Source organism: Saccharomyces paradoxus, chromosome II (assembly GCF_002079055.1).
Source record: "Saccharomyces paradoxus chromosome II, complete sequence".
In the NCBI taxonomy this organism is placed as follows: domain Eukaryota; kingdom Fungi; phylum Ascomycota; class Saccharomycetes; order Saccharomycetales; family Saccharomycetaceae; genus Saccharomyces; species Saccharomyces paradoxus.
In genome coordinates this window covers 542,783-570,151 of record NC_047488.1, presented here as the reverse complement: position 1 = coordinate 570,151, position 27,369 = coordinate 542,783, and the positions used below count along the sequence as shown (strand labels likewise).

Here is a 27,369-nt window from a genome sequence, read left to right as displayed (position 1 = left end):
TTGCCCCAATAAGGATATACATGTATATATTCGAGCATAAACAAGAAAAAGCACAAGCAACTTTTGTTCATCAATATAAGTATACAGATATATATATATTCTTTATGTTTGTATGAGAATTATCTCTGGAAAATAAATCTATTCCTTTTTAACCTGTCTTGCGGCTTTTTTCAAGGCCCTAATTCTGATGGATTTATGGAAGGTATAATTAATGGAATTAACAATCTTCGAATAAACGCCAAATGTCTCTGTAATTACAAATTGATACACTGCGTGGGCCCAGTATGGGGTCATAGTAGCATATCTGTCTTGAGAGCCGCAGCGTCTTCCAACACTTTTCAAAGTGGATTTGACAAACTGTTGTGGATTCGGAATCATTAAAGAGGATCTTCTAATTTTAGACATGGAGCTAGTGACCAAATATGAAATGATCAATTCAACATCGATAGCATCTTTAGATAATTCTCCAGCTAAAGAGTTAGACCAGCTTTGCAAAAACGACTTGGAACCACTGTACGTAGCCAAAAGCGGAGTAGGAATTAGACCACCAAATGAACCCATGGTTAAGACTAACCCGCGAGTACCCGCATTCTTCTTTTCAGCTTTCACGGTTTCTACAATTCTTGGTACGATGATTTGTGTGATTAATAGCGTAGCAGTGTTATTGATCGTGATAATGTCTCTAAGCTCCTTTTCTTCTGTTTCCAAAAACGGAACAGGAATGGAGTGTGATTGGCCAACATTATTGACCAAAACAGTAATTGGCAAGTGCGCACACAATTCCTTGATAGATTCATAATTGGTTTCAGTGTCTTCTGCAATATCAATGGCTAGAATCTTAACAACAACGTGATGTTCATCTTCCAATTCTTTCTGTAAAGCCTCCAATTTAGATTGCGTTCTTGAGATCAATATTAAATTGAAACCACGTTTGGCCATTTGCCTGGCAAATTCTTTGCCAATACCATCACTAGCACCGGTGACAACACAGTATTTACCAGTTTTGGCACCATACTTGTCGAAACTGACTGCCGGTAGTAAAAACAGATCAAAAATAAGAGCTAAAAATCTTAGTGATAAGGTTGTACATTTCAAGACACCCAGTCCGAAAATAACCCATAAAAGCCCATTGATACATTTAAATCTTTCCCCAGCCTCTTGAAGCTGTTGCACAAAAGTCATTTCTTAAACTGTATATCGACACAAAATGATTGCTTTGGAGCCTGTTCTTCTACGTCTATTTCTTTTCAGTCTCTTATGAAAGCTGCATTTTCGTAACGCTTTTATTCATGAAGTCTCTAAAGAAAGCGAAAAACAAAAAAAGGGCTCCCGCGCATTTAAGATGGAATATCCGAAAACATTAAAAAAGGTCATTGAGCAACCATGCCCATAGATGACTTCCAAATCTGAGACGTTAATCCGTATTAATGTTAACGCGTAAGGTTTTCCGAGATTTCCATACGTCAATGGTTTTATGAAGGTATTCTGGTTTCTTTGGTACTTTTGGAATTTGGAGGAAAAAGAACAGAACAGTAAAAATGCTAGTTAAATCTATGTATTCATTAAAGTTGGTGTTGCAAAAAAAGTTACAATTATAATAATATTATCAGTTAAAAAGTGCGTAGAACTAATAGTGGCTTATTGTATATTATTTACAAGCCAAATTACAAAAAATCATCTAGTCACGCATGATTCTGTATTTCGTCATCTGCATTAACCCAAGCTGTCATATCTTTTAAGGCAATCAAGGAGTTAATCCTCTTAACCCTGTTTTCTTCTTCATTGATCAGTTTCGTAATACGCTCACACGCTTCAATTAGAATGGGGGCATCTAGTGATTTTTTCCACAAGTTATACTTGACGAAATGCCTCACATCGGTTATTTTATCCAGGTTTCTGATCTCTAAAACAGCCAAGTTTGGAAATGAGTTCAAAGCAAAAAGAATGGGCAAGGAGTAATCAGTTAAAAGACGACAGGAATTTAAAGACAATCTTTCAACATTTTTGCCATTCAATCGAGCAAATTCCCAAATACCGGCATCATCAATATCACAACCAGCAAACCCCACAGTTTCGACTTGTGTATATTTGCCTAGTGCGACCAGTGAGACACTGGTAATTAAATTTCCGTGCCTATGTCTGCCAATGTTGAATGTTTTCAATTTCGGACAGTTCAAAGCAATACAGACAACCCCTGAATCACTGACGTTGTCACATGCTCTTAAATCTAAGTGCTTTAGGTTTGGTATGCTTTGTGATAGCCTTAGTAAAAAGTTATCATCTATGTTTTTATTACCTGGAATTGTGAGCTTTTCAAGCTTTTGAAGATTATTGAACCAGCTTAATGGGGGAGTTATCCTAGGGCAGACGTAAAATTCTAACCACTTCAAATTTTCACATTCCATTTTTCTGGAAAGTTTTTCTATATCTGGTTGTGTTACTTGATGTAATTTGTGCAATATAAAATGAGACGGTTTCATGATCTGTGTCGTCTCTTGGGAAGCTCTTAAAAAATCCTTAAAATTATGAGCACTTTTAAAATGTAAGCTCTCAAAAAGAAAAGGCCTAGTTATCTTAAGCCATAATCTGTTAACCATCATACAGCTAAACAAGGCACCTTGCTTCTTCTCTTTGTGTCTGACTAACGGTGGATCCCGTAGCTGTTGGGTCTGTGACCATGCTTTTTTGGCTCTTTCTTCGTCTTTATACATAAGCAGAGAGTGCTCATAAGATTGCGGATTTCTTCTCAGGCATGGTCTTTCCTTCGGTATGTTTGCAGATTCCAGAGAAACCGTCATCTTTATAATATTTTCCACGATCTCAGGAATTTCGAAGACCGCATGACTTTGCTGATTCTGAGTTGTTAAGGGTTGCACTAACTTCAATTCGGAGAATTCATCAACAAGAACATTTTTAATTTCCGTTGGTGTCACTATGGAAAGGCTGGTTGCAGAAACAACTCGAGAGGTTGCCCATGCATTTTCCGTAGCTGTATTCTTTAATGGTGTAGCCTCTGGAGTTGAGATGTACTCACTACAGGTTTTATTGTTAGGTGTAGTCTGTACACTACTTTGAAGAAAACTTTGATCAGTTATTAAAGACAAATCTGGTCTTGCTAGTTCCAATTTGTTTGAGCCGGGTCTACAGTTACTTTGATGAAGGTGGCCTCTATACTTCCTTACAATATCTTTGAAAGGCTTCTTCATTTTAAGAGATGTGAAAGATGAACTTGGTGACATTTTTTTTAAAGGCCTTGTACATGGAGATTCAAGGGACTGGATGTCTCTACCCCTTTTGAAGGAGCCATTGCTGCTCACACGTTCTAATTTCATTTAACGGGTGCTTCACCAAAAGAAGAGAAAATGAATAAATTATCAAACGAAGGGAATTACTAGTTCTGAGGGAAAGGAATGGATGGATATTAAACCAAAAAGGGATATTAAACAAAATTCAAAGAATAAAAGGAAAAAACCGGTACGAGTTCCAGAAGAGGTTGACAGAGAAAAAAAATAGTATGGTAAATAAGTTATTTTTGTATAGTTAACACATATAGGTTTTAAAACTTTTTAACGTTTTCACTAGTTCCCTTGGGCCTTAATCTCGTACTTCGAAGTCTGAAGAATATAGTCTACAGGACCCTTATAAAGAAGGGTTGCTATATATATATCCATAACTATACTCCCTCTCTTTCGTACGCCTGAAGATATTCAATTACTTGAAACAAACTTGAAGAATGGTTACTGAACAAAGGACAAGCATAAACACCCCAAGACAAGGCGATACAAAAAACACCAGCAACAACAAGATGATTGATGAGACATCTTAGGCTCAATAGAAGAAACAAGCGAGAAAAGCGGAACCTCAAAACTGAAGATAAAGGAAATTCTTTTCTTTCAATTAAGCTTTTTGTTACCATTTAGGAAACTTCCACGGTGTCATAATCCTGTTTGTTTGTTTACTTCTGCAAGTCAATGAAAATCCTGCGGACGACAGCAGATGATGACCAAACATTGCCCTATTTTGCCCAGCAGAAAAATTTTGCGAAGTGAAACGGAAAGTGCGAGGCCGTACTTGCACTGTGAAAAGCTTCGGGCAGTGCGCAGCAAAAAATAAAAAAAAATGCGTGAAAATGAGAAACACATTTTAACATGGTCCCCGTGCCTTTGACGTGCCCTGACAATTACGGTTAACATTCCACCACGTCAAACGAGGATAATATGTTCGATGCTTGGAAATAGCGAATGTCACATCCTATGTATAATAGTACTGTGAGTAGTAATATCCCTCCACATCAAAGTTGTGTGGCCTGTGGGTGCATATGCGGCTAGTTTCTCCAATAAAACTTAAGCAATGTTAACTTCATAATTATAGCCAACCCAACCCAACCCCCTCCAAATTTTCACCTAAAACCGTCACAAAATGAGGCGACCCCGCCACCTATCACTGATGTATTTATTAACACGTTCGCATCCGTTTATTCCTTTCTCCGGCCGTTCAGTGCCGGCTTGACAAGCCTCCGCGAAAGAACAAAAAAAACACAGCAAAAAAAAAAATGGGAGAATTGAGCTCCCGTAATTTCCATACGCCAAAAAAGGACTACGTACCGTCTCGTCTCTCTTCCCCTCGCATAAATAAGATTGTGGACCAAGAACGAACAGCCATATAGTGAACCTATATAATCATTCTTATTCTGTTATGTTCGAGAATAGCTGATGAAATCGGAAATAACTCCGGAAAATATCATGAAAAAGAGGGTTATTTCCATTTGCGTGGCACTGCTATAGAGTTCTTCAATAGCACAACTCGTGACTGTTGATATGCAGTAGACTTGTAGAGAGGGTTGACCAGTCCAACCTAGAATTTTTTTCTTTTTGAGAGCAAATAATATACCTCTGCGGAGATTATTGCTGGATCATAGCGCTCTCCTCACTTATCTCCTCTCGCGCATCTAGACCCTGCTAGTCGTCGTTTCTTATTTGAAGCGTTAATTGCCCTCTCTTTTCGTCCGTAGCACGCAAAAAGAAAATAGGGTACAGTTTACATGTCGTTAATATGCATGTGATTAACAATCCAGCCCGGTACTTTATTTGCTATGACACTGCATATGCGTAGGGAATTCACGATTTGGTCATCAATGATTGCGACGGTATCGGGGTTCATATGATCAACATGTTCTTTCAACTGTTCTTCGTTTCTTCTTTTTTTTTTTTGTACGACTGTTTATGTGTTAAAGAACGCATCCACTCCTACGTTAGGCCGCTATACTTTTATGTTCGCTAATCTCATGCCAACCTTGAGTTTATACCTAATTATATGCCACGTTAATGCACAAAACCCCTCGTAATAAACTTTTCTAGGAAGACTTTCTTTTTCCATTCGATGCATTTGGTTACATATCTGTCGGGAGAGAGCCCTAATACTGCAAGTCCGGAGGCATGAAAACTTGATATTCAAATGAACATTTGAGTATAAATATTTGAGACCCATTTTATCGTCTTGAATTAATCCTTTCACAAATATGTAAACGTCAAAACGCACACTTTGTAAATTCATACTTGACACCTCTTTCGTTATTACTTCACCGAAGTTTCCCTTTCCAGCAAGATATGGGCAAATTTGAGCAAAGAGAAAAAGAAAGAATAAGCACTTTTAGTTTCCCTAACACGGGCAGTCAATCTAGCACATCCATTAAATCACTTGGTAGCCCACTCTATGGACGTTTTAGCTCCCTCTCTTCAACAGAATCTCAGTTTGACCGTAGCAAACAACCACATGAGTATGAAAAGAACTTTTATTTTGAAGAATCTCAAGGTGAAGCTCTGTTCAATAAGCTAAAGACCTACTCTTTCCCGGAAGACAAGGATGGGGTGAAAACAAGGAGAAATTCCTCCATATGTCCAAAAAAGCCTAACGCAGTATCACCTTTGAGGGTAGAAAGCAATGAATTCTCACTACACTCGCATTCACGTTCATTATCACATGAATTTGCAAAGTCGTCAGGACGAAGGAAAAGTTACCACAGAAAAAGTCATGCAATCTCATTCAGCAGGTCTTGTAAACCAGATTTCATTGACGAATATGATTCCAACTCAAGCACAAGCTTCAATTCAAGAAAAACTTCATTGACAAGTTCTTTTTTGGACAAAGATTATAATTCTTCACCGGATACTTCATATACCCACCAGGTATCTCCCAAAAACACAATAATAAATACTAATGAACAATTAAGAAGAAACGCCAGCGGCAGGTTCGGAAGTTTAAAAGAATTTGCTGAAAAAAATCAAATAAACATTGAGGGCAAGATTTTTGCTCATAAAGCGGAAACTGGAGACATATTGCAACCACTAATTGACTTGGATATTGACAATGAATGACTGGATCATTCGTCTCGCATTTTTTTTTTTTTTTTTCATATGTTTTGATAAATAAAGGACTTAAGTTTAGTTTTGATAATATAAAATAAAAATATAAAAATAAATCATGTAAAGAAAGTTTTGTTTCGTTGTTTCATTATACCACCATGTTAAGGCTATTACTTTCTATGCGCGGAACACTCTACTTCATCGTGTTCTGAAACCGATCTTCAAGTTTTGAATCTAGCTTTCGCGAATTAAAAAATAGAAAACAAACAAAAACTCGTTTCAAATATAGCCAATGATACAAACAAAACCTCTTAAAAATACATCTTCGACTAGCCAAATTTAAAAGGTTCGGAGCTTCAAACAATGGATTGGGCAATCAAAGCAGCTAGGAAGAAAACTCAAAGAAAACCAGGCTCTACCCGTTCAATCATAGAAACTCTCGATGATCTAAATAATATAACAACTGACGCACATGCAGAAATAAATCATCGGTTACAGGAAAGTAGCGAGTGGCTAAGAAATAATATTTATATGAATAAGGTCAAGCATGAAGACAAAAATATAGAAGAATCTTTAATTAGCCCTGAAAATACGCATAACAAAATGGACGTCGAATTTACAAAAGTGAAAGAGGAGTATGAACTTTCTAATTCGCAAAAAGATGCCGCAAAAGATGTTACTAAGACACCTAGAAATGTTTTACATAATGATAAAAGCATAACACCTAAATCGCTCCGCAGAAGGGAAGTCACGGAAGGAATGAATAAATTCAGTATCCATGATACCCATAAAAGCCCAATCGAACCTATGAATAGCATTAAGGCCAACGCCAACGACAGCGAAAAATCCTCACCATGGTCACCTTATAAAGTGGAAAAGATTCTAAAGGAATCCTCCAAGACTTCTGAATCACCGCTCAACATCAAACGCCTCGATAATCAAACATGGGCGGCTAAGGAGGAGGTGGGGGATGGACCTGTACTGCACACCTCAAAGAAAGTTGAACCCGTAAAGGTGAGACCTCCACCAACTTCTGAGACAGCAAGATCACAAAGAAGGTCGAATATGTTTGTTCCACTGCCGAATAAAGATCCTCTTATTGTTCAACACATTCCTCCAATAAAATCTTCAGGGTCAATACCAAAATTGCGAATAGCAAAGGAATCACCAGTTGCATTGAAAAAGAAATCTACGATAAACAGCCCTGCCTTAAGAGCTACGGAAAACAATGACACTGCGGGATCTACAAAAGCATCCAGTGTATTCGATAGGTTATCATCTATTCCAACAAAATCGTTTGAAAACAAAATTTCTCGTGGAAACGTTGGCCACAAGTACTCCTCTTCATCAATCGATCTAACAGGCTCCCCCATGAGAAAAGTTTCTCAAAGCTTTAAGCCAGTCAACTCCACAGATACTGATATGCAAGAAGCGTTAAGAGACATATTTTCAGTAAAGAATAAAATAACTAAAAATAATTCACCCAAAGGAAAGAATTCTCGAAAATCTTCTATTCCGAGGCTTGATAAGACCTCTTTAAAGTTGACTACACACAAAAAACTAGCTATCATCGCAGAACAGAAAAAGCAGTATAAGCACTCTAGTGAGGCTCATAAAATTGATTCCAGGCCGCGTAGTACATCCCCAACAAAAATAAATATCGATTCGAACTCGCCATCCAAGGACATTACAAATCGTTACCAAAGCCCTATAAGAGGCTACTTGAGGCCGACAAAAGCATCTATTTCGCCCAATAAAAATAAAAATTTAGCGACTTCACAAACGCCACATCGTTTGAAAATCAAAGAGAAAACATTAAGAAAACTATCACCGAATATTGCAGATATTTCCAAACCGGAGTCCCGTAAATCCAAGAATTACCGACTTACAAACCTTCAACTGCTTCCACCAGCAGAAGCAGAACGAGATGATTTGAAAAAAAAGTTTGATAAAAGGCTATCAGGGATTATGAGGTCTCAACAGGAACATCATCGGCGTAAACAAGAAAAACAAAAAAGAATGTCACATTTGGAACAGGATCTAAAAAAGCAAACAAGCTTTAGCAATGATTACAAGGACACACGTCTAAAAGAATCTTTGCCACCTTTCGATAACCATGTGCGGGATATCACTAACAAAAATACTACATTTAATACCGAAAATATACTAGCGACAATAAATACAGTTGACCATCGAGAAATAATCGGAAATGTTACTCCGAAGGTAGCCTCCGCCAATGATTCTTTACCCGAGATAAATACAGATTCTGAAGATGAGGCTAGCGTGACTTTGGCGGCATGGGCTAAATCCCCGTATTTACAAGAGCAATTATTAAGACAGCAAGATATAAATCCCCAGACTATTTTTGGACCGATCCCGCCTTTACACACTGATGAAATTTTCCCTAATCCTAGGTTAAACAGGTTGAAACCACGCCCAATTGTGCCAAAAAGACCTTGAATTCAATCAATAAAGAAAAGAAAAAATTCAGACCGGTGAACATAGAATCGAATACACTTTAATACTCTATTATTCGGACCTGCATTGTTAGAATATCGTCCACTTTTTTTTCTTTTTTCTTCTTGCTTTTCTATTTATATCTTGAATTTTGCGTTACATATTTTTAACTATTTGACACTTCACATAGATCTTCTTTCTAAGGCTTTTTGTTTATCCCACTTGGAAATCCACTCTTCACTTTCCGCCTTTGGTACAATATAAATTTTCAAAGCGTTATCGAACAATGGTACATCTGGCGATTCCTTCTTCAAGATATCGTGAAAGGTCACTTTCTTACCAGCTTTAATCAAACCGCCTGTCTTTGTTTCCATAAACACCAACACTTTCTTTGAAGTAAAGTTTTGCTTACCTTCTTTTTTGAACCTCTCTTGTGGCCCATCCATAACTAGGTCAATAAGTTCTTGCACTGTAGTTAACTCACTTACTTCACCTACAAAATCAAATTCATCTTGTGTGGGGTACATTATTAAAGCGGGATAAATTAATTGAGATTCAAAGTCCATTGGATCCTCCAACCTTATCTTACCCTCATTCAGTAACTCCACTGGAGAGCGAGTTTTGATATTAGTTATGTTTCTTAACGTCATTGCGCTCTCTAACATGATTTTCTTGTTTTCACGATCCTGAACTTCTTGTTGTTTTTTTTCCTCTTTTACTTTCAGTTCTTGTTCTTTTTTCTCAATCACTGATAACATATTCAAAATCGACTTGTTTTCTGGGTCAATTCTTTCATTGGCAAATATTGCAGCAGATTTGGCCTCCTCCAATTTATTCAATTGAAAAAAGGCTTTGCTTGTACGATAGTAGCATTTAACGTTCTTAGGGTTAATACTTAAGGCCTTACTGCAGTCTTCGATGCACCTCCTGTAATTTTTCAGCTCTAACTCACATGCTGCTCTATTGGCATACAATGATTCATTTATAGCTTTATCTTCACATTCCACCGCTATGCCCTTTGTGTATAGCTCCCTTGCGTCCTTGAATCTTTTTGATTTGTACAATTCGTTACCTTGCTTCTTGAAATTTTCAGCAATTTCGTGTGGCTCACCTTCATAAGCTAATGCCTTTAAAGCTTCTAACTCCACATTTTCACCACCCACACCGTCTGTTTCATCCAACTTGGTCATAAAAAAAGGCATTCTGTTCATTTCTTTCAAGATCTCATCTGAGGTTTTATCTTTAAATTCGGACAGCTGGGGTGGAAGTTCAGGATCACCTGGTCCTGGCACATACTTTTGAGGTTTGGTATATCCTGCATTTGGATTAGTGGGGCTCATCTTCCATGCAAAATCAGCCGACTCTCTCTTTCACTTTGCTGGAATCTAATGCTCGAGACCTCACTTTTATTGGAAACTACTCTTGTATGCAAGCTCATCGCTTCTTCAATGTGGCGAAGATTACCTACGTTATTTTTCCTTCTTTTTTTTTTTCGTTTTTCTCACTGCGTTAAGAAAAAGATGAGGTGAAACTATTTTGTTCTGTGAACTATTAATACACACCGCAGAGTTAGCAGTGAAACCACTTCAGATACTTGAACAGAGATACAAATGCATATGTTTCAGGATTTGAGTCTCTGATCTCACTATTCGCGCAAGTAAATTTGAAAACACGGATTCTCAGCACATATGATGAGAAATATCTTGATATCGCTCTGTAAACGAGTTAGCGTACTCTTATGACGACTTGAGACTAGAATCGCTATCAAATATTTGATTATATACAAAGTAGAGCCTTTGACCTCTACTCAATACGCAGACGCTTAAACCTGAAGTGACAAACTTACTTGTCGTTGCCCTCCATTCGACTCCTACTGGAGGTCTTTTTCGAGCAATTGCTGATCGCGGAAAGGGAAAAATTTTTCTTTTCTCTTGAAAAATTTTCAATCATATATATTATACAAAACGACGCAATTCGGTAAAGAAGATTACAAATATTGCTAACGAGGGTCAATAGATTGCGAGCCAATTTAAATTCAAATCGAATCAGTAGAGTAACTACGGAATTTGTGCCCAGGTGTATATTACTATTAAACTAAGAAAATGGACCAAGAAAATGAAAGAAATATCTCAAGATTATGGAGAGCATTCAGAACTGTAAAAGAAATGGTTAAAGACAGAGGTTATTTTATTACTCAAGAAGAAGTTGAATTGCCTTTGGAAGATTTCAAGGCCAAGTACTGTGATTCGATGGGCAGACCACAACGTAAAATGATGTCTTTCCAAGCAAATCCAACCGAAGAATCTATATCAAAGTTCCCAGAAATGGGCTCTTTATGGGTAGAATTTTGTGATGAACCTTCCGTTGGTGTAAAGACAATGAAGACTTTCGTTATACATATTCAAGAAAAAAATTTTCAAACAGGTATCTTTGTTTACCAGAATAATATTACACCAAGTGCAATGAAATTGGTACCTTCTATACCACCAGCCACCATTGAAACATTTAATGAAGCTGCCTTAGTGGTTAATATTACTCACCACGAATTGGTTCCAAAGCATATCAGATTGAGTACTGATGAGAAGAGGGAGCTTTTAAAAAGGTACAGATTGAAGGAATCCCAACTACCAAGAATTCAAAGAGCTGATCCTGTGGCCTTATATTTGGGGTTGAAAAGAGGGGAAGTAGTTAAAATTATAAGAAAGAGTGAAACCTCTGGTCGTTATGCCAGTTACAGAATCTGTATGTAGAGCGGCGTTTGGCTTCACTCCTTCCATAATAAAAAAAAATAACAAGAATATGTACAATTAGAAATAAATAATCTGCAATAAACCAATCACAAATACGAAGATTCATAAAGCACCATTTTTTATTAAATCGGGAAAACGCTATGCGGAAGAAGCTTCAACAATGTCGGTCATCAGCCGGTCTTGCACAAAGTATTACATCGGTAGTGCCTTTCCACCATGATATATCCTTTAAATTGACTGTTTGGGGCGGGCTAACTTCAGTGCCCGAATTACCCAAAAATGTTGACCCAATAGTTATTATGAGACTGTTGATGATGTCGCTCCTAAGCAACAATTGATTTATCACATTGGCGCCTCCTTCAACCATTATTGACCTTATATTAAACTCTTTTTTCAGTATCTCAAACAATTTTTTCCAATCGATCCGTTTAGTAGCTTCATTTATTGAGCATATTGCGTATTCGACATGCTCTTCTTTTATAATGGGGTCACTTGTGACAACAACAATTGGCGGTTTACCTTGCTGTTTATTGAAAAGTTCTTGCATTTTTGAACCATCAAATCGCCACTTTTGCTTTGTGTCTAAAATTATTGGTCTAGGGGAATTTTCAGCTGAATTAGGACCCCATTTACAATTCAATCCAGGATCATCAACTAACACTGTTCCACTTCCTATAAGTATTCCATCGTGATGATATCTCAAATAATGCGTCATCGTTTTCGTCTCAGGATGTGAAATTACGGTTCTTACTCCGGGGCCTCTAGATATTCTTGCGTCGAGCGATTGAGCATAAGTTAATGTGACAAAGGGTTGAATGGTATTTTCTGTTTGGACAGCATTCGGGAGATAATTTTGCAAAAATTGTGGTAAATCTCCACACAATGGTGTCAAAGACATATTCTCTAAAAAAGATGATATCGAGGAATAAAAGTTATTATTAAGTTAGTACTGTAACTCAGTCTGATTGTTTTCATCGCATTCAAAGCCAGCATTAATGGTTCTGCGAAAAATTTGATATCTCCATCTCTGCCTTTTTTTTCTGTTTCGGGATTTTCCCGACATCAGCCAATTGAAGGACATGCGACTTGACTGTGTGATGCGGCGTTATATAATAGAATATTCACTTTCTTGATGATCCCTGCCATCCTTTCTTAGATCGCCAAATTCAATATTTTTAGCCTTTTTGATCTTGTAACGGTTGTTGCCATGTGACTTTTTGGCTTTCTCAGTCAACCTCTGTTTTTTATAATCAAATTGCTCCTTTTCCCTGTCAGGGTTGACATCGTATTTGGTATGCCTATCTTTGTCTTTTTGCATCGCTGCAAATCGTTTTGCTTCGTATTCTTCTGATTCTCTCTGCTTGGCAACCTCTTCTCTTCTATGCTTTTGCTTACGTTCGTTCTGCCTGTCAAGCCATTTCTGCCTCTCCTTTTCTGAATCAACCTCATCGTCATCATTTAAGAGCATACATTGCTTGATCAATTCCTCGTTGGTGCTATAATTGGTGTCAATCCGCAGCTTCATCGTCTCGTAGTTCTTTGCTACTTGATTAGCTTTGTCAATGTTTTTCATCACATTTTCTTTCTTTGTTTGCACAACGTGTGCCTCACTTTGAATACTCGGCGATTGATCGATCGTAGTAGCTTGTTGCCAGTTATTGGCCTTTTTCTTCATAAACAAAGGTCTCGGTAAAGGTTTCATATCGTCATCATCGCTTGAATCACTGCCGTCGTTACTTTCTTCACTTTCGAGACTGGCATCACTTTCATTCGACTCTTGCTCATTATCGGGAAGGTGGTTCTTTCCTGGATCTTCCAGACTTTTGGATGCTAAACCACTGTCCTTTAGTGAGGCTGGTTTCTTTGATAAAGATGCGTTTTCGTCTAAATCTTCCTCATCCACTGAAGAGCTTTCATCTCCTGAGCTTGTTTCAAGTCTCCTCTTGAAATGCCTAAAACTCATTGTACTTTATTTGGATCAGTAACACATAGAAATCACTTAGTCTAGCGGTGGCACTTTAATTTGTTCTTTCCTTCGCTAGAAAAACAGTGAAGGCTTACTTTTCTTAATACAAGGCGAAATAGCGTATTACAAAAATGATGAAACGAAATGATGAACAACAATGGAAAACAAAAAAAAAGTTCAGACACGAAAATAAAATCGGTTAGAACATGCTCAAAAGGCCTTCGAAGCATGAAAAGTAAAAAAAAATCACTTTTGCAAATAAGACTTCTCGTTATCATATTATCATTCCCAGTATATAAAAGTGCTTTGAACTATGTACATTTGAGAGCTACTTTATTAGCAAATTATATGGCGTCAAAAGATTTTATTTTGTTGAACAAGCCTTACCAGCTTTGATATTTCTTAATACAACGAACTTTCTCAGGAAATGGCAGCGTTGGTTCTTCCGGAACGATGAGGTGTTCGACAACTGAAGGAACTATAGTTGGCGTTACTCTCCCCAACCAAATTAAGGTATTTGGATTTCGTAAATAAATTTGAACATTTGCAGCAAACTTATGGCCACCAACATGATTAACAAATGCGATCTTGACCCCGTCTGGCCTGTAATCCGAATTGTCCCTGTATAGGCCATGCTCCTGCAATTTACTATCGAAAACTTTCTTTAAATAAGGAGCTGTAATCCCACATCGTTTATCCCTTGTAGTATGCGAACATAGGAATACAAATGCACGTTCACGTGCAACGGAAACGTTTGGTCGTGTTTCTAGCAACTTCTCTCTTGAAATATTCTTGTTTAATAGGTCAGGAACTAAACCATCCAGCGTTGCTTCGACGTCATCTGATCTAAGGTCATTAAGCCAAACGAAGTAAGGCAAAATAAGTACATTGTTCTTGGTTCCCCGCATAACTTCAATATCCATAATATCTTTAGGTAGAGATGAAACTGCACAGTTTAGCGTCTTTCCTGTACCCACCTCGGAAAATTTACCTGAATTCTTATCACACCATTTAGAAATTCTGTACTGCACTGATTTTGGGTCCTCCAGGCAGGCATCATGCTGCCAATCGATTTGAGACGTAGGAACAACAAAGTGAATCTTCGGCGTTTTAGAGGAATTCAACAGGGGGGTTTCGTGCTCGATCTTCAGTTTCGCAAAAGTCCGCTCTCCTTCTTCAATTTCCGTTCGACAATCACCAGAGCAATCATGTTGGTCAGCAGCGTCATCACGTTTGCATATCTTAATCGATTGAGAAATTTGGTCCCTTCCCTTCGTCGTCAATTGTGAAGATTCATCACCACTTTTTTGCTTGAAAATATTCAAAAAAGCCATAATCTACAAGATAGAGATATCTTTCTCTTGGCCGCCTCCTTGCCTCGTCCGAATATGGTCAAGAACTTTCTCTTCTTATACTTCGAGAAGAAAAAAAGCTACCGCTCTCTATTACTATTTAGTCAAAATTTGACTTCACGTTATCGTATAATCCCAACAACCTGGATTAAAAGGCACTATTAGTGCAAAGAATGGAACTTTCCCTCTTCTGTTCACTTATTTATAAGGAAACTTTAAGCCCTTATTTCCATCTTTTATTTCCGTTTTTATTTCCGCTGCCGTTAGTGAAAACCTTCTTTTTATATCTGTAGGATGTTCTCTATATCCCAAAATTCTAATTTGCCCTTTGAAAATATGTAGAATCCCCTAAAGGGTCCACATTTTCATTCCTGACCCTACTCCGCCAGAAAGTGTTGATTTATCATAGCTATTTTCAGCCACTGCTAAACTCTACTTAAAATAGAGTAAACTTTATATTACAGCTATTTTTTTAAGTTAAAAGTATTCACAGATACAAGAGGAGTTTTGTAAATAAATATGGATTCTGGTTTTACAAGTGGTCATGAAAGTATGGATGATGCGAAAAAACAAAGTTCTGACTGGGCTAATAGCCAGCAGCAAGATCACAGAGTCGAGAATACAGGAATCTTAATGGGCTCCACTGTTCCTGCCATTCCTCCGGTACTATCAAACTTTCCGCCTGCTTCAAATGGTCCTCTTATGTCGCCTCAGATGAGCCCTTTTCCAGGTCATCGTTTGAGGCATCACCCATTAGCTCATATGATACCTGCCGATAAGAATTTTCTGGCTTACAGCATGGAGTCTTTCAAAAGTAGAGTAACTAAAGCATGTGATTATTGTCGGAAGAGGAAAATTAGATGTACGGAAATTGAGCCAATTTCTGGTAAATGTGGAAACTGTATCAAGTATAATAAAGATTGTACGTTTCGTTTCCATGAAGAGTTGAAAAGAAGGCGAGAAGAAGCTTTGAATAATAAAGAAAATGGGAAGTCAGTTAAGAAACTGAAGTTGGATAAGGAAAACAAGTTGAAAGATGAAAGTTTTGATGCCGCCGCGCGATCGAGCAATACTTCTTCTACAGGTAGTCCGCCCAAATTACAGCCCACCTTATCACAGGAAGAGATTGGAGCTTCTGCCGCCAAAAGCGCAAGCGATAAAGAAGATAATTGGTCGGATTTTGTTCCCATTGACAAGACGGTTCTTGAGAAACTTGAACTCAACCATACGAAGGTTTCTGGGAAGGTTTTTGTTTTAGAAGAAATCTGTAAGAATATGAAGGGAATAATAGAGAAACTAGTTAAAGAAAGGAAAGTCGACACCATTGATAAAGAGTATATGAAAAGGCCTAAAAGAAAGCAATATTCAAAGGCCTTAATAACAAAACAAAAAATGTTTCATTTCCGGCAAAATGTTTTATCACATTTAACTGACGAAGAATTTCTTTCGACCATCAATGAAATGTTCACAACCACTTTCAAATACTCTATTTTACAAACCAAGCTGGTGCTTGATTTTTCTTTCCGATCTGCATCATCCCCATCTAGCGACAATATATTGTATCCTTTGCCCCGTTTAGCGATTGCAAAGCGTTTGCTTAAAAACATAAAATGTCCATCCTTAGCTTCTCTCCTGCATATAGTTGATGTTGATCAATGCTTGGAATTTGCCGACATGCACTATTATCCTGCCAAAGGAAGATTGACCCCATCACAGGCATTTTTGCTAAATATTTGCCTGTGCCTTGGAGCGACTGTGACAAATTTCGAAGAGAAGCAGGAGCTAGTTGATGAAGGTACTCATGAAACGTACTGTTTTGAGAAATTTGAATTGTGGAGGCTCAGATCTTTCACATTTCTCAATTCTGTCTATTATTATCATAAGCTATCTGTGGCACGCGCAGATATGACGGCATTAAAGGCGTTGCTGTTACTGGCAAAGTTCACCCAACAAAAAATCAGTGCATCTTCAGCCGTTAAAGTACTTTCCGTTGCGATCAAAGTGGCTTTGGATTTACGACTCAATTTACATTCCACCTATGAGGATCTAGAACTTGATGAAATTATTAAAAGAAGACGCTTGTGGTGTTATTGTTTTTCAACAGACAAATTCTTCTCTGTAGTATTGTCAAGACCGCCATTCCTCAAGGAGGAAAATACAGATGTGTTAACAGATGAAAGTTATGTTGAACTATTCAGGGATAAAATTTTACCGAATCTTTCTATAAAATACGATAATGCAAAAGTAGAAGGAGTGAAAGATATTATCTCCGTTGTGAACCTACTCGCAGATCACCTTGAATATACACCATACATTCAATCATATTTTTTATCGAGGTTATCTCTTATAGAGTCTCAAATATATTACTCATGTTTTTCTATCAGAACAACTCTAGACGATACACTAGATGAAATCATTGATAATGTGCTGGAAAACCAAAAGTCGTTAGATAGAATGCGAGATGATTTGCCCATTATATTATCACTAGAAAATTACAAACAAAACATGAGGATTTTGTCTTTGGAGTCCCCTAAGTTAGATTTTGAATTAAATTGTTGTACTACTATTCTGTTACATCTCAGATGGTATCATCAAAAGATAACCTTGAGTTTGTTTGTTATATCCATCATTAGAGACAATTTAGACCAGCGAGAAAGTTCCCGCCATGATATAGCTGAGATTATTAGAAGATCAAGATTGAATTTCAAACAAAACTGCATCGAGGTATTGAATATTTTGAAAGATTTTGAATACTATCCTAATGTTCAAAATGAATTTTTGTATTTCTCTCTTACAACAGTTTTTTCCATGTTTCTGTATTTGTCAGAAACTATGGTAAACGACGAGAACGCCATGGAAACTGGTTATATAATTGGATTATTGAGGGATACTCATACCCGTATGCTAGGATCTGAAGAGCGTTATCTTTCCATACACAATCTGAAATGGCAGACATCTCTTTTTTTTTATACTTTTTTTCTAAGAAGTACCATGGAAAAGTTTAACCTCACAAGTAAATACGCAAAATTTTATGCCTTTGACTCAAACTACTATGCGGCTATTCTCGACAAGTTGGTTAAGCATACGAGAGACTCAAAAGATGATATGGTCGAGCTCTTGAAAACTTCATTTATTAATAAAGAGAAGATGGCTGCATTTGGGAGTTTTGTTACAGAAGACCAGGAGAAAATGGAGGTGTCATTCAACCTTTTCAATGAAATAACAATTCAGGATTTGAACTTTTTGCAGTATTCAAGCATTCCGAAATTGTGGGAAAATAAAACTCTCAATTCTGGTGAAGAATTTAATCGTATTAATGGTATCAATACTGGCAATAATGATAATAGTGACGATGATAAAGGCAACAATAATAACAACAATAGCAACAACAGTAAAATTAACAATAAAAATAACAATAAAAATAATAATAATGATGATGACAATGATGATGACAATAACAATAATAATAATGATGATGAAGAAGACGATGATTATGACAGATCCTTATTCCCAACAGGTTTAACTTCACTGCTTGATGAGACATTTCCCGAGCGTGCGGTGAATGAGTATAGTGATGAGAACGAAAGGTCGAACAAATTATTCGGAAAGATTGAAGGTCATTTAGAGCACGGTGTGTTCTTTTACGATCGAGATTTCTTCTTCAAGAATGTGTGTGTAAAAATGTAACAATATAAAGGACATTAGAGTAGTTTAATAAACACATACATATGCGTGTGTATGTATTTTCAGATATTTAAATATTCTAAACCACATCTGAAAGGCAAATTGTCTGGTTGAGGTGGTTACACAATAAATTTCTTTTTGACAAACATTGAGAAACAAACTAGATAAGTGAAAAGAATTTCATGGGCTTAGTACTTTAAATTTTCCAAGTTTGGTCCGTTACCAGTAAACTCTGGAAGGATGGCTGCAAATGGCTCATCGATGAACCTGACGGGGTATTTCTCACCGAAGACGTTCAACTCTTGTAATTCATCCTTTGTCAAGGAAGCAAATTCAATGCTCGAGGAAATCCTAACTGGATTCAGGGATCTTGGAATTACGATAGTGCCTTGTCTGATATGGTAAGAAATTAACAAGTCATTTCCTGTGACATTGTACTTTTCAGCAAGCTTCTTCACCAGTGGGATTTTAAGGTTTGGTGCGCCGTGGGAACCTAATGGTGAGTAAGCTGTTAGCAGAATATCGTGCATAAAGCAGAACTTTCTCAATTCCATTTGTGGTAAATGAGGGTGGGTTTCCACTTGATTGACAGTCGGCTTAATTCTGCACTCCTTAATGAGACGCTCCAAGTACTCAATGGAAAAATTTGAGACACCAATGGCTCTAACACGATGATCGTTAGGATCAAGGTAAATTTTTTCCAATTGCTTGTAAGTCTCCAAATAGTCACCCTTGGAAGCGTACATTGTTTTTCCAGAATCATCAACTGGAGTCTTCACTAGTCCGCTAATCCCTTTAGGGTCCTTGATCTTTTCAAAACATAGCGGCCAATGTTGCAAGAGCAAGTCGACGTAATCTAGGCCTAAGGCTTTTAAAGATTCATTCAAAGATCTGTCCACTTCGTCCCATAGGACAGGCCACACTTTTGTAGTTATAAAAAGATCTTCCCTTTTAATAGATCCATCTTCTAATAACTCTTTGATAGCTTCACCTACGAATGGTTCTGTCTCGTAGGCCCAGGCAGTATCAATGTGTCTGTATCCGGCTTTTATTGCAGCCTTTACGGCTTGTTTTGTTTCAGCTAGCTTTTCATGAGGATTTGCTGTCCCTAAACCCAATGCTGGGATACGAACACCATTGTTAAGTGAAAAGTATATTTCTGTAGTCTTTGGATGCAACATTTTTTCAACAATGCTTTCGGTTGATGTTACGGCAGAAGACATGACAGCAGTTGATTAGATTCAAGATGCTTTTATCAATTGAAGACGGAGTTAGTGCAAATAAGTCCTGGTGCTTGATATCCCCCTCTTTCCTTTTCCCCCCCTGTATTATAGGGCGCATCTTATATACCATATTTTTTCTAGGCGGTGATAAGAGTAAAGCGGATTTGGGTGGATTTAAAATCGGCGATAAACGAGTATTAAGCGATCTATAATTTTTTATTAAGAGATAATTAGTTACTTAATGGCTATATACTAGTTGCATTTTTAGTAATCAAGATCGTTACGATTTTAAGGTGGGGTCGTCATTCTTTCTGTCTTTTATCAACTTTGTGCCCTCCTTTTTCTTCAAATGTTGCATCAGTGTTTTGATATAGTTATCCTTGTCTTCCAGCATCATTCTTAATCCGCCTATTGTTTCCTTCTGAAAATTGGCAGATCTTTCATAGAACCTGAAGTTCATTGTCAATTGGTCTACTAACGAGAAGTTGAAATTTGCGAACAGTGGGCCCAGTTGTCTCTTGAAGCTATTTTCTTGCAAGCGCAATGAGGAGTCTTCGAAACAAGTTTTTATGTTGAGCGCACTACAGTAGGTGTCAATCTTAATGATATTATCCTCATTTTCCTTTAAATTATTGCCATAAACATTGTGGAATTGCAAAACCTCGTTAAGGCTTTTCAGTAGTGTCAAAAAGCGGTCGATAGTATACCTATTCAAATCTATTCTAAGGCTGTTAGTCCTTATCTGTTTTTTTTTTTTTTCAAGAGATCTCTCTAGACCAAATATTTTCTTTTCTAAATGTTTTAATCTAGTTTCATTATTTCTCGTTTCTCTTGGGAGATATTTCGAAGGTTTGAAGGCGGATTGCTGTGATTTTTTTGAAGTCTCGTTGACATTCAATTCCAAAATGCCAAGACCTGTATTAGATTTCGTAATATCCTCATTTTCGTTTTCATCCATAGATGCATACTCCCTTGTCTTATTATTCGCACTTTTGTTTTTCAACTTTTTCATCTCTATAGTAAGGTCATTCTTTTTCTTATTGATGGATTCAAGCTTAGTTTTCAAGAGGTTAATTTCCTGCTTTTGTTCAAGATTTTCGTGCTTTAACTTTGAAATTTTCAAATTTTCCAATTTCAGCTTTTCCAATTCGTCTTGCTTCTCTTGTGTGCACATTTTATACTTTGAGATTTCATTTGCAATACTTTCTATAATGTTTTCGCTCGATTGATAGAGCTCTTCCTCCGAAGAAACACCTGGTTTCCTCCCTGAAGCAAAATCAATCTCAATGTTCATAGTAGCCAACTTTTTGCTCAGATAGTCAATCACATATCTCCCGCCATTATGGAAATCATTCTCTTCTGTTATATTGGGCTGGGATGTAAATGTATTTGGCGTCTGGAACACAAATTTGTACGGACCTTCAAGAACGTTCTCCGGAGGAGTGGCGGGAGAAAATTCATCCTCATTTTCATCGCTATATTCTTCAAAACTTTTTTCATATTCCATTTTTAGGCCTTTATTATTAGCGCTTTTAGTTGAACGTTGATATTTCGAAGAAATTTTCTCAGGACTTTTCGATTGTACAACGTGTGAGTTAGCGTCAGTAAAACGAGATTCATTCTCATCATCCGAAGAGAATTCAACCGGCAATAGTAAGCTCTTCTCATTACTGTATTCTTTCCCATCATTTGGACCCTTGAAAATACTGTTCCTGATTTTTTTCGTGAAGCTTCCTTTTTGGATGTCACCAGTATTATGGGAATTTTCTCTCTTTGTACATATATTGCTTGCTTTTCTCCAAAATGACGCATCGTCTTCATCTTCCGACATGGATCCATCCTTATTTGAGTTTGTTTGTTTGAAAAAAGATCTGACTCTTCTTCCTAGTTTCCTTTCTTCAAAAGTTTTTTGTGAGCTTTTGTCACTTGAATAGACATCTTTGATGCTACTTTCGACTCTATCACTACAACCTCCTTTTTGGTCGGCTGTCGGTTTTAAAAACCAGTTTCTTAGTGTGCTATTTTTCTGTAAGATACCAGAATCTGACGTTAAAGCAATATTGGAAAATCTGCCGCATTTGGCTTCGCTACCTTCCACAGTATCGGCTAAGTTTGACATGATGTTATTTTTGTATGTATCCTTATATACGTTGATACACTACTGCAATAAGGACCCTTTCTTGTAATACTTCAAACTGATTTCAACTTTTTTGTTTTCGTTAGTGTGCTTAAGTTGGAAAATTATTGAATTGCTGCAGTGGATTGATGAATTTGTCCTCTTCCTGTCACTTTTTTTCTCTATGGACAGAGACACCCCAGAAATTGCATAACTCGTTTTTGTGTTAGTTTTGTGTTTCTTTTCAGACGCGCGTCAGCAAAGGGCATCGCCAAAAAACGACTGATGTGATGGAGCTAGCGATTTTGTTTCTCCATGATATGAAGATACTAGTTCTTTGGGCCATAGCCAATGTGCATATTCATAAGCTCAAGTTTTAAGCTGAAAGCTTAATAGAAGCCTAGCAGTTAATTATCTATTAGTATTTTCTCGTACTTAGGTTTGGCATAAAGGAAAAATTGAATAAAAACCGTGAAGTCCATCAACAACGTACCAGCGCTACCGATAAGCCAAGATGCGTTTAAGACTAAATATTCAGGATCCATTGACACTGAAAGCACTGATATTATGAAAGAAGTATTCCCTAAGCATGCAAATAAAAAGAATAGAAATGAGACGCCTTCGCATGATTTTCTTTTGAAGTTAAGAATAATCTGAGGAATCCTAGAGCCCAAGTATAGTATCGCACTTAAATATCCTAAAATTTGGGCAGGTAAATTGATCTTTTCAAAAGCAGGCTTTCTGTTGGGAGTATCGTTATCCAGGCCAGAACAATAAGATATATACCATGAAAAAACTCCGGCAATGATTACACCTGAAACAATTAGCAAGTCATTGAAAAAATTCTCTCTCTCCTTTACGGCGACTACCTCTCTGCCGAGCTCAAGCGAGCTGTATGATTGGCTGTCTTCTTCCTCTGTCCTTGGTAAAAGTGGTTCATATTCATTAAAAACGTCTTGTAAGACAGTCTCGTTTATCGGGTTTGCTGGAGACAAATGTACAGGATCAACATTTTTTTTAACTTCTTGTAAAATGCCCTTCTTCTCTTTATCATACCACATGCACTGTATTAACAAAATTAAATCTGCCAATGTATAGTACGCGGCTAAGATTATCATGGTTGGGAGTAAGTTTTGCATCATAGCTCCCATGACGTTAAATATGTCACCTAATAACCATAACACAATAAAAAGCAGTGACAATCCCTCTGCGGACTGTCTTCGAAAGTTTTCATATATCTGTGGTACGAACACAACAATCCAGCAGGATATTGATATAGAACCAGATATCCCACTGATGTTTTTACCATTCAAAATGACCGGGATCAGCTTCATGGCAGGAAGTAGGGATGCTATTTTGGGGCTACTACTTCTGCGTTACAAAGAAAGTGTTGTGAGATATGTGAAGGAAAATAGTTTTATTTATATGCTTGAACCCGTGATATTTGTGTTGTGAATGGTTTATGATATGACTCTTTTTATGGTTGACGGTCATACCGAAATCTATTGTGATTTGCATCTTATAATCTTCTTCTTTTTTCCTATGGAATTTGGGTCATTGCTCCTTAGCCCCTTCAGTTCGCGGGTGGAAGGACAATGAAAAAACCGATACAGTATTATGTGCAGCAAGTTGAAGAAAATACCAAATGAACAATATTTGAATACATATAAGTTTATTTACAGGAATAACAAACGAGAGTTGCGTTTCCAAATGCCGGGCGGTGTTGTATGCAAAATATATATGTCTCTTTATGCATGAGCTAAGAAAACTCCGAGTACACACACTTCCGCTCGAAACTGAAGCAAAAAGACGCACTAAAACTATCTCTTGACCCATGTTGGCATCTTTCTTGCCTTCTTTTTTCCTGGCTTCTTTCTTTCGACGTGCCTATAATCTCTTGTTAAAACGCCAGCTTTATGTAATCTTGACTTTAATAATGGATTGAATACAACCAAAGCCTTCGCAATGGCATGCATGATTGATTCAGCTTGACCCGTAGGTCCACCTCCAGATGTTGTCGCAAAGATGTTATACTTTCCAACTGATTCAATAACTTGAAGTGGATACATGATTGATTCTCTATCTTTCATTTTAAGGAAGTAATCATTAAATTGTCGACCATTAACTAATATCTCACCTGTGCCTCTGACAACGAAGACTTTTGAAGTGGAACTCTTCCTCTTTCCAATGGCCATACTTCTCCCAAACTCATCTAAAGTCTTGACCTTGATATTATCTGAAAAAATAGAACTCTTCTTATAATATTGGGATAGTTCGGATGTGATTTCATCATTGGTAAGCTGAGGATCAATGTTGTGTAGTTTATTCAGCATATATAAAAGCTGAGTATATTGTGTGGGCTTTAATCTCGTACCACCACCTATTAAGGCGTATTCATCAAAAGAAATCCAAGGAGCCTTCGTTTGTTGTACTTCATTGTTGTTCTGAGATGGAAGTTTTATGTATTTCCTTAAAAGTCTTTCTAGTCGATTGATACGATCTTCATGGTTAGGATTCGCCGAATAAAATGTGGGTAGCTTCGGGACAATCCTTTTAGGCAAGTCATCCTCGGTATTTTGATAAATAGTCCTAAAAGACATTCTCAAAGGGGCAGGAGCCAGAGCTGCCCTTCGAAATAAAGAAAGCCTTGAAAACATTGCGCTTGCTTCAAACTCTGTCCACAATGGGTAAACTAGCTAACCAATTTTTATTTCTCTTTGTTTCAAATTGCAAACTTTGAATTCCTTTTCGTTAATGGGTTATTTCAGATATGTACTGCACACAGTACCGCCTAACAATGATCATTTTATACGGAAGGTTCCTTTAAAAGACATTATGTATCTTACAAAGCAAAGGAATCGCGAGGATTAAGTTATTAAAGCGTTTGCATCGGGTCTTGTTTGCACAGCATAACAATAAACTTCTGCCGATTCCCGTAAGATATAGAATCACCTCACTAATTCTTGATATTCAAATGTGGAATAACCACACTATTATAAGTAAATCGTAAAAAGTCAATATTTACAAAATGCATCATTCATATAAAAGTAATAATATATTCATCAAAATCGTTACAAAAGATCATTTAGAAGTTTCAACAACATACCTACCAGCAATTTCACCCTTTTCCATCTTTGCAAAAATTTCAGGAACATCTGATAGGCCAGCTAGGTGGATTGGAGATTTGATCAAACCCCTAGCGAAGAAATCCAAAGCCTCTCTTGTATCAGCTCTGTTTCCGACACAAGATCCGACGATAGAAATGGATTTTACGACTTGATTGAAAACATCAGACTTACAATAAGCATGAGCTGGCATACCAACCAATACGACCGTACCATTGGGTCTACAATACCTCGTAGAAGCCTCAATAGCTGCTTCAGAAACAGACACATTGATGACCCCGTGAGAGCCGCCGTTTGTGGCTTTAATTACAGCATCAGCAATGTCCTTTTCCTTCGTGAAGTCGATAAATATTTCTCCGCCTAATTCTTCAAATAACTTTCTTTTAGCCTCACCACCATCGATACCAATGACTCTGTAACCCATAGCCAGGGCGTATTGGATTGCCAGAGAGCCTAAACCACCACAAGCACCGGATATAGTGACCCACTGACCTGGTATCACATTGGCTCTTTTCAACGCCTTATAAACCGTGATACCTGCACACAAGATGGGTGCAACTTCTGCAAGATTGACGTTTGATGGAATATGGGCAGCTTGAACGGCATCAGCAGTTGCATACTCTTGGAAAGTACCATCATGTGTGAAGCCAGTACCATCTAAATGAGGACATTGAGATTCGTTACCCACTTCACAATATTCACAGGACATGCAAGTCCCATTCAACCATTTTATACCTGCAAGATCCCCTACCTTCCAGCCCTTGACATTAGATCCCAACTTAACGACAACACCTGCACCTTCGTGACCGCCAATCAATGGAAACTTCAATTGAAATGGCCAATCACCATGCCATGCATGTAAATCACTATGGCAAACACCGGAATATTTAACGTGAACCAGAATTTCGTTAGGTTTAGGCTCTGGGACTGCGACGTCGCTATATTCCAATTTGCCGTCTGTCTCATAAAAGACAATGGCTTTCTGTTTTTTAGGAATGGCTTGAGAAGACATGGTGTTTAGATTGTGTTAATATATGGTAGAATAACCTTTTCAGGTAATTTCCGACAAAAAGCACTTATGGAAGACAATAAAACGATAGTTTCCGCCAGAAGTATTCTGAGTCCCTCTTTTATATTCGTGGTATGCTATGTAAAACTTGACCTAATCAAGACAAAGGAACGATCCCCGCGTCACCAGATGTCACAATTGATACATTTCATTGTCACATGCTTTTTGACTCATTCTCCGCGGAAGAACTTTTCACAATGCCGCTGGCTCTGTTGTCGTACCCGCTAAAAAAAGATACCAGAGCAAACACATAGTATTCAGTAAGTGCAATATCAGCAAACCATATATTGGACCCCAGTCTTGTAGATATCAGTCATCGTTGCAATACTTGAATGGTATACCATTACCCCATGCAGAAATTTTAGATCTACTGAACAATCGAGCAAAAGCTCGGATATAGATCTTTACGGCTGCCTTGAGGCTGTCATAAGGCTGTTACTTGTAGAATATATTATATGCTGCTTCTTCGTGCGCTAGTGAGAATTAGTAACTGGTTGGAGCCATTTTCATAACAACATCCAGAAAACTTTTCTTTTATTAGTTGCAGCTCTGCTCCATTTTCTCAACCCTCTTCCTTTATCTGGAATTTAAGAAAAAAATCATATTATATTAGAGAAAGATATACCTTCTGGTATGTATGGGACGGTGTGCCTATTGACTGGTGTTCCGCATTAATGCTGTTTTCCATTATAGTAAATATAAGTCCCATTTGCATAAGTAGTTAAATCTGTCTTTGATAAATTGAAGAGCACGTATTTAAAGCCAGTAGAAAGTTGGATGCAAGATATTTTGATGCACCAAAACAAAAATTAAACAAATATAGGGACTTAATATTTTTTTCAATTCATCATCGTTTATTTTTGGTGGCACTACCTTTTAGTAAAGGTCATTAATGAAAGCACACAAATTGCCGAAATCAAGAAAGCAAATAATTACCAAACTTTAGTTAATGTAGTCATTAAATTTTCTCATCTAATAATGAATTTATCTGTTCAGCAGATATAATGGCAGTCTTGAGACATGACAGAGTTGAAAAGCTAAAATACTGAGCGATACGGGTTAAACCTTGTCTGCATTACCTCCAAACGTTGTTCCGAATACCTAGCTGGATTTTGTAATTGTATTAAGGGAATAGTGAACTGGTTGGAGAGGCATCCCGTCAAAGGTCTACTATTTAAACGGCAGTAATCGTATCATAATATATTTTAACATAGATCCTTATAAGTTTACACTTGGTCTTTTGGCCTAGTTCTTGACTATAATTT

General features: G+C 37.4%; 15 protein-coding genes across 15 annotated transcripts; 4 read left to right on the top strand and 11 right to left on the bottom strand.

Moving 5' to 3' along the window:
- Window positions 1-138: 138 nt before the first annotated feature.
- IFA38 (ketoreductase) lies at window positions 139-1,182 on the bottom strand (the record flags this gene model as incomplete). The annotated part of the gene is made up of 1 exon (XM_033908860.1): window positions 139-1,182. One exon carries the CDS (start codon window positions 1,180-1,182, stop codon window positions 139-141), a length of 1,044 nt encoding a protein of 347 aa, XP_033764751.1.
- Window positions 1,183-1,682: 500 nt separating this feature from the next.
- AMN1 (Amn1p) lies at window positions 1,683-3,332 on the bottom strand (the record flags this gene model as incomplete). Its single annotated transcript, XM_033908859.1, has 1 exon — window positions 1,683-3,332. One exon carries the CDS (start codon window positions 3,330-3,332, stop codon window positions 1,683-1,685), a length of 1,650 nt encoding a protein of 549 aa, XP_033764750.1.
- A 2,274-nt stretch (window positions 3,333-5,606) lies between these two features.
- ICS2 (Ics2p) lies at window positions 5,607-6,374 on the top strand (the record flags this gene model as incomplete). Its single annotated transcript, XM_033908858.1, has 1 exon — window positions 5,607-6,374. One exon carries the CDS (start codon window positions 5,607-5,609, stop codon window positions 6,372-6,374), a length of 768 nt encoding a protein of 255 aa, XP_033764749.1.
- Window positions 6,375-6,725: 351 nt separating this feature from the next.
- SLI15 (Sli15p) lies at window positions 6,726-8,822 on the top strand (the record flags this gene model as incomplete). Its single annotated transcript, XM_033908857.1, has 1 exon — window positions 6,726-8,822. One exon carries the CDS (start codon window positions 6,726-6,728, stop codon window positions 8,820-8,822), a length of 2,097 nt encoding a protein of 698 aa, XP_033764748.1.
- A 179-nt stretch (window positions 8,823-9,001) lies between these two features.
- On the bottom strand, window positions 9,002-10,159 carry CNS1 (HSP70/90 family co-chaperone CNS1; the record flags this gene model as incomplete). Its single annotated transcript, XM_033908856.1, has 1 exon — window positions 9,002-10,159. One exon carries the CDS (start codon window positions 10,157-10,159, stop codon window positions 9,002-9,004), a length of 1,158 nt encoding a protein of 385 aa, XP_033764747.1.
- Window positions 10,160-10,921: 762 nt separating this feature from the next.
- On the top strand, window positions 10,922-11,569 carry RPB5 (DNA-directed RNA polymerase core subunit RPB5; the record flags this gene model as incomplete). Its single annotated transcript, XM_033908855.1, has 1 exon — window positions 10,922-11,569. One exon carries the CDS (start codon window positions 10,922-10,924, stop codon window positions 11,567-11,569), a length of 648 nt encoding a protein of 215 aa, XP_033764746.1.
- A 154-nt stretch (window positions 11,570-11,723) lies between these two features.
- RIB7 (2,5-diamino-6-(ribosylamino)-4(3H)-pyrimidinone 5'-phosphate reductase) lies at window positions 11,724-12,467 on the bottom strand (the record flags this gene model as incomplete). Its single annotated transcript, XM_033908854.1, has 1 exon — window positions 11,724-12,467. The coding sequence occupies one exon, from the start codon at window positions 12,465-12,467 to the stop codon at window positions 11,724-11,726; it is 744 nt and encodes a 247-aa protein (XP_033764745.1).
- A 207-nt stretch (window positions 12,468-12,674) lies between these two features.
- Window positions 12,675-13,532, bottom strand: SPP381 (U4/U6-U5 snRNP complex subunit SPP381; the record flags this gene model as incomplete). The annotated part of the gene is made up of 1 exon (XM_033908853.1): window positions 12,675-13,532. One exon carries the CDS (start codon window positions 13,530-13,532, stop codon window positions 12,675-12,677), a length of 858 nt encoding a protein of 285 aa, XP_033764744.1.
- A 386-nt stretch (window positions 13,533-13,918) lies between these two features.
- On the bottom strand, window positions 13,919-14,869 carry APD1 (Apd1p; the record flags this gene model as incomplete). The annotated part of the gene is made up of 1 exon (XM_033908852.1): window positions 13,919-14,869. One exon carries the CDS (start codon window positions 14,867-14,869, stop codon window positions 13,919-13,921), a length of 951 nt encoding a protein of 316 aa, XP_033764743.1.
- Window positions 14,870-15,406: 537 nt separating this feature from the next.
- On the top strand, window positions 15,407-18,574 carry TBS1 (Tbs1p; the record flags this gene model as incomplete). The annotated part of the gene is made up of 1 exon (XM_033908851.1): window positions 15,407-18,574. One exon carries the CDS (start codon window positions 15,407-15,409, stop codon window positions 18,572-18,574), a length of 3,168 nt encoding a protein of 1,055 aa, XP_033764742.1.
- A 185-nt stretch (window positions 18,575-18,759) lies between these two features.
- Window positions 18,760-19,794, bottom strand: ARA1 (D-arabinose 1-dehydrogenase (NAD(P)(+)) ARA1; the record flags this gene model as incomplete). The annotated part of the gene is made up of 1 exon (XM_033908850.1): window positions 18,760-19,794. The coding sequence occupies one exon, from the start codon at window positions 19,792-19,794 to the stop codon at window positions 18,760-18,762; it is 1,035 nt and encodes a 344-aa protein (XP_033764741.1).
- Window positions 19,795-20,074: 280 nt separating this feature from the next.
- Window positions 20,075-21,913, bottom strand: YSW1 (Ysw1p; the record flags this gene model as incomplete). The annotated part of the gene is made up of 1 exon (XM_033908849.1): window positions 20,075-21,913. One exon carries the CDS (start codon window positions 21,911-21,913, stop codon window positions 20,075-20,077), a length of 1,839 nt encoding a protein of 612 aa, XP_033764740.1.
- Window positions 21,914-22,317: 404 nt separating this feature from the next.
- RTC2 (cationic amino acid transporter) lies at window positions 22,318-23,244 on the bottom strand (the record flags this gene model as incomplete). The annotated part of the gene is made up of 1 exon (XM_033908848.1): window positions 22,318-23,244. The coding sequence occupies one exon, from the start codon at window positions 23,242-23,244 to the stop codon at window positions 22,318-22,320; it is 927 nt and encodes a 308-aa protein (XP_033764739.1).
- A 486-nt stretch (window positions 23,245-23,730) lies between these two features.
- On the bottom strand, window positions 23,731-24,567 carry MRPS9 (mitochondrial 37S ribosomal protein uS9m; the record flags this gene model as incomplete). The annotated part of the gene is made up of 1 exon (XM_033908847.1): window positions 23,731-24,567. The coding sequence occupies one exon, from the start codon at window positions 24,565-24,567 to the stop codon at window positions 23,731-23,733; it is 837 nt and encodes a 278-aa protein (XP_033764738.1).
- A 424-nt stretch (window positions 24,568-24,991) lies between these two features.
- ADH5 (alcohol dehydrogenase ADH5) lies at window positions 24,992-26,047 on the bottom strand (the record flags this gene model as incomplete). The annotated part of the gene is made up of 1 exon (XM_033908846.1): window positions 24,992-26,047. One exon carries the CDS (start codon window positions 26,045-26,047, stop codon window positions 24,992-24,994), a length of 1,056 nt encoding a protein of 351 aa, XP_033764737.1.
- Between the last annotated feature and the right edge of the window lie 1,322 nt (window positions 26,048-27,369).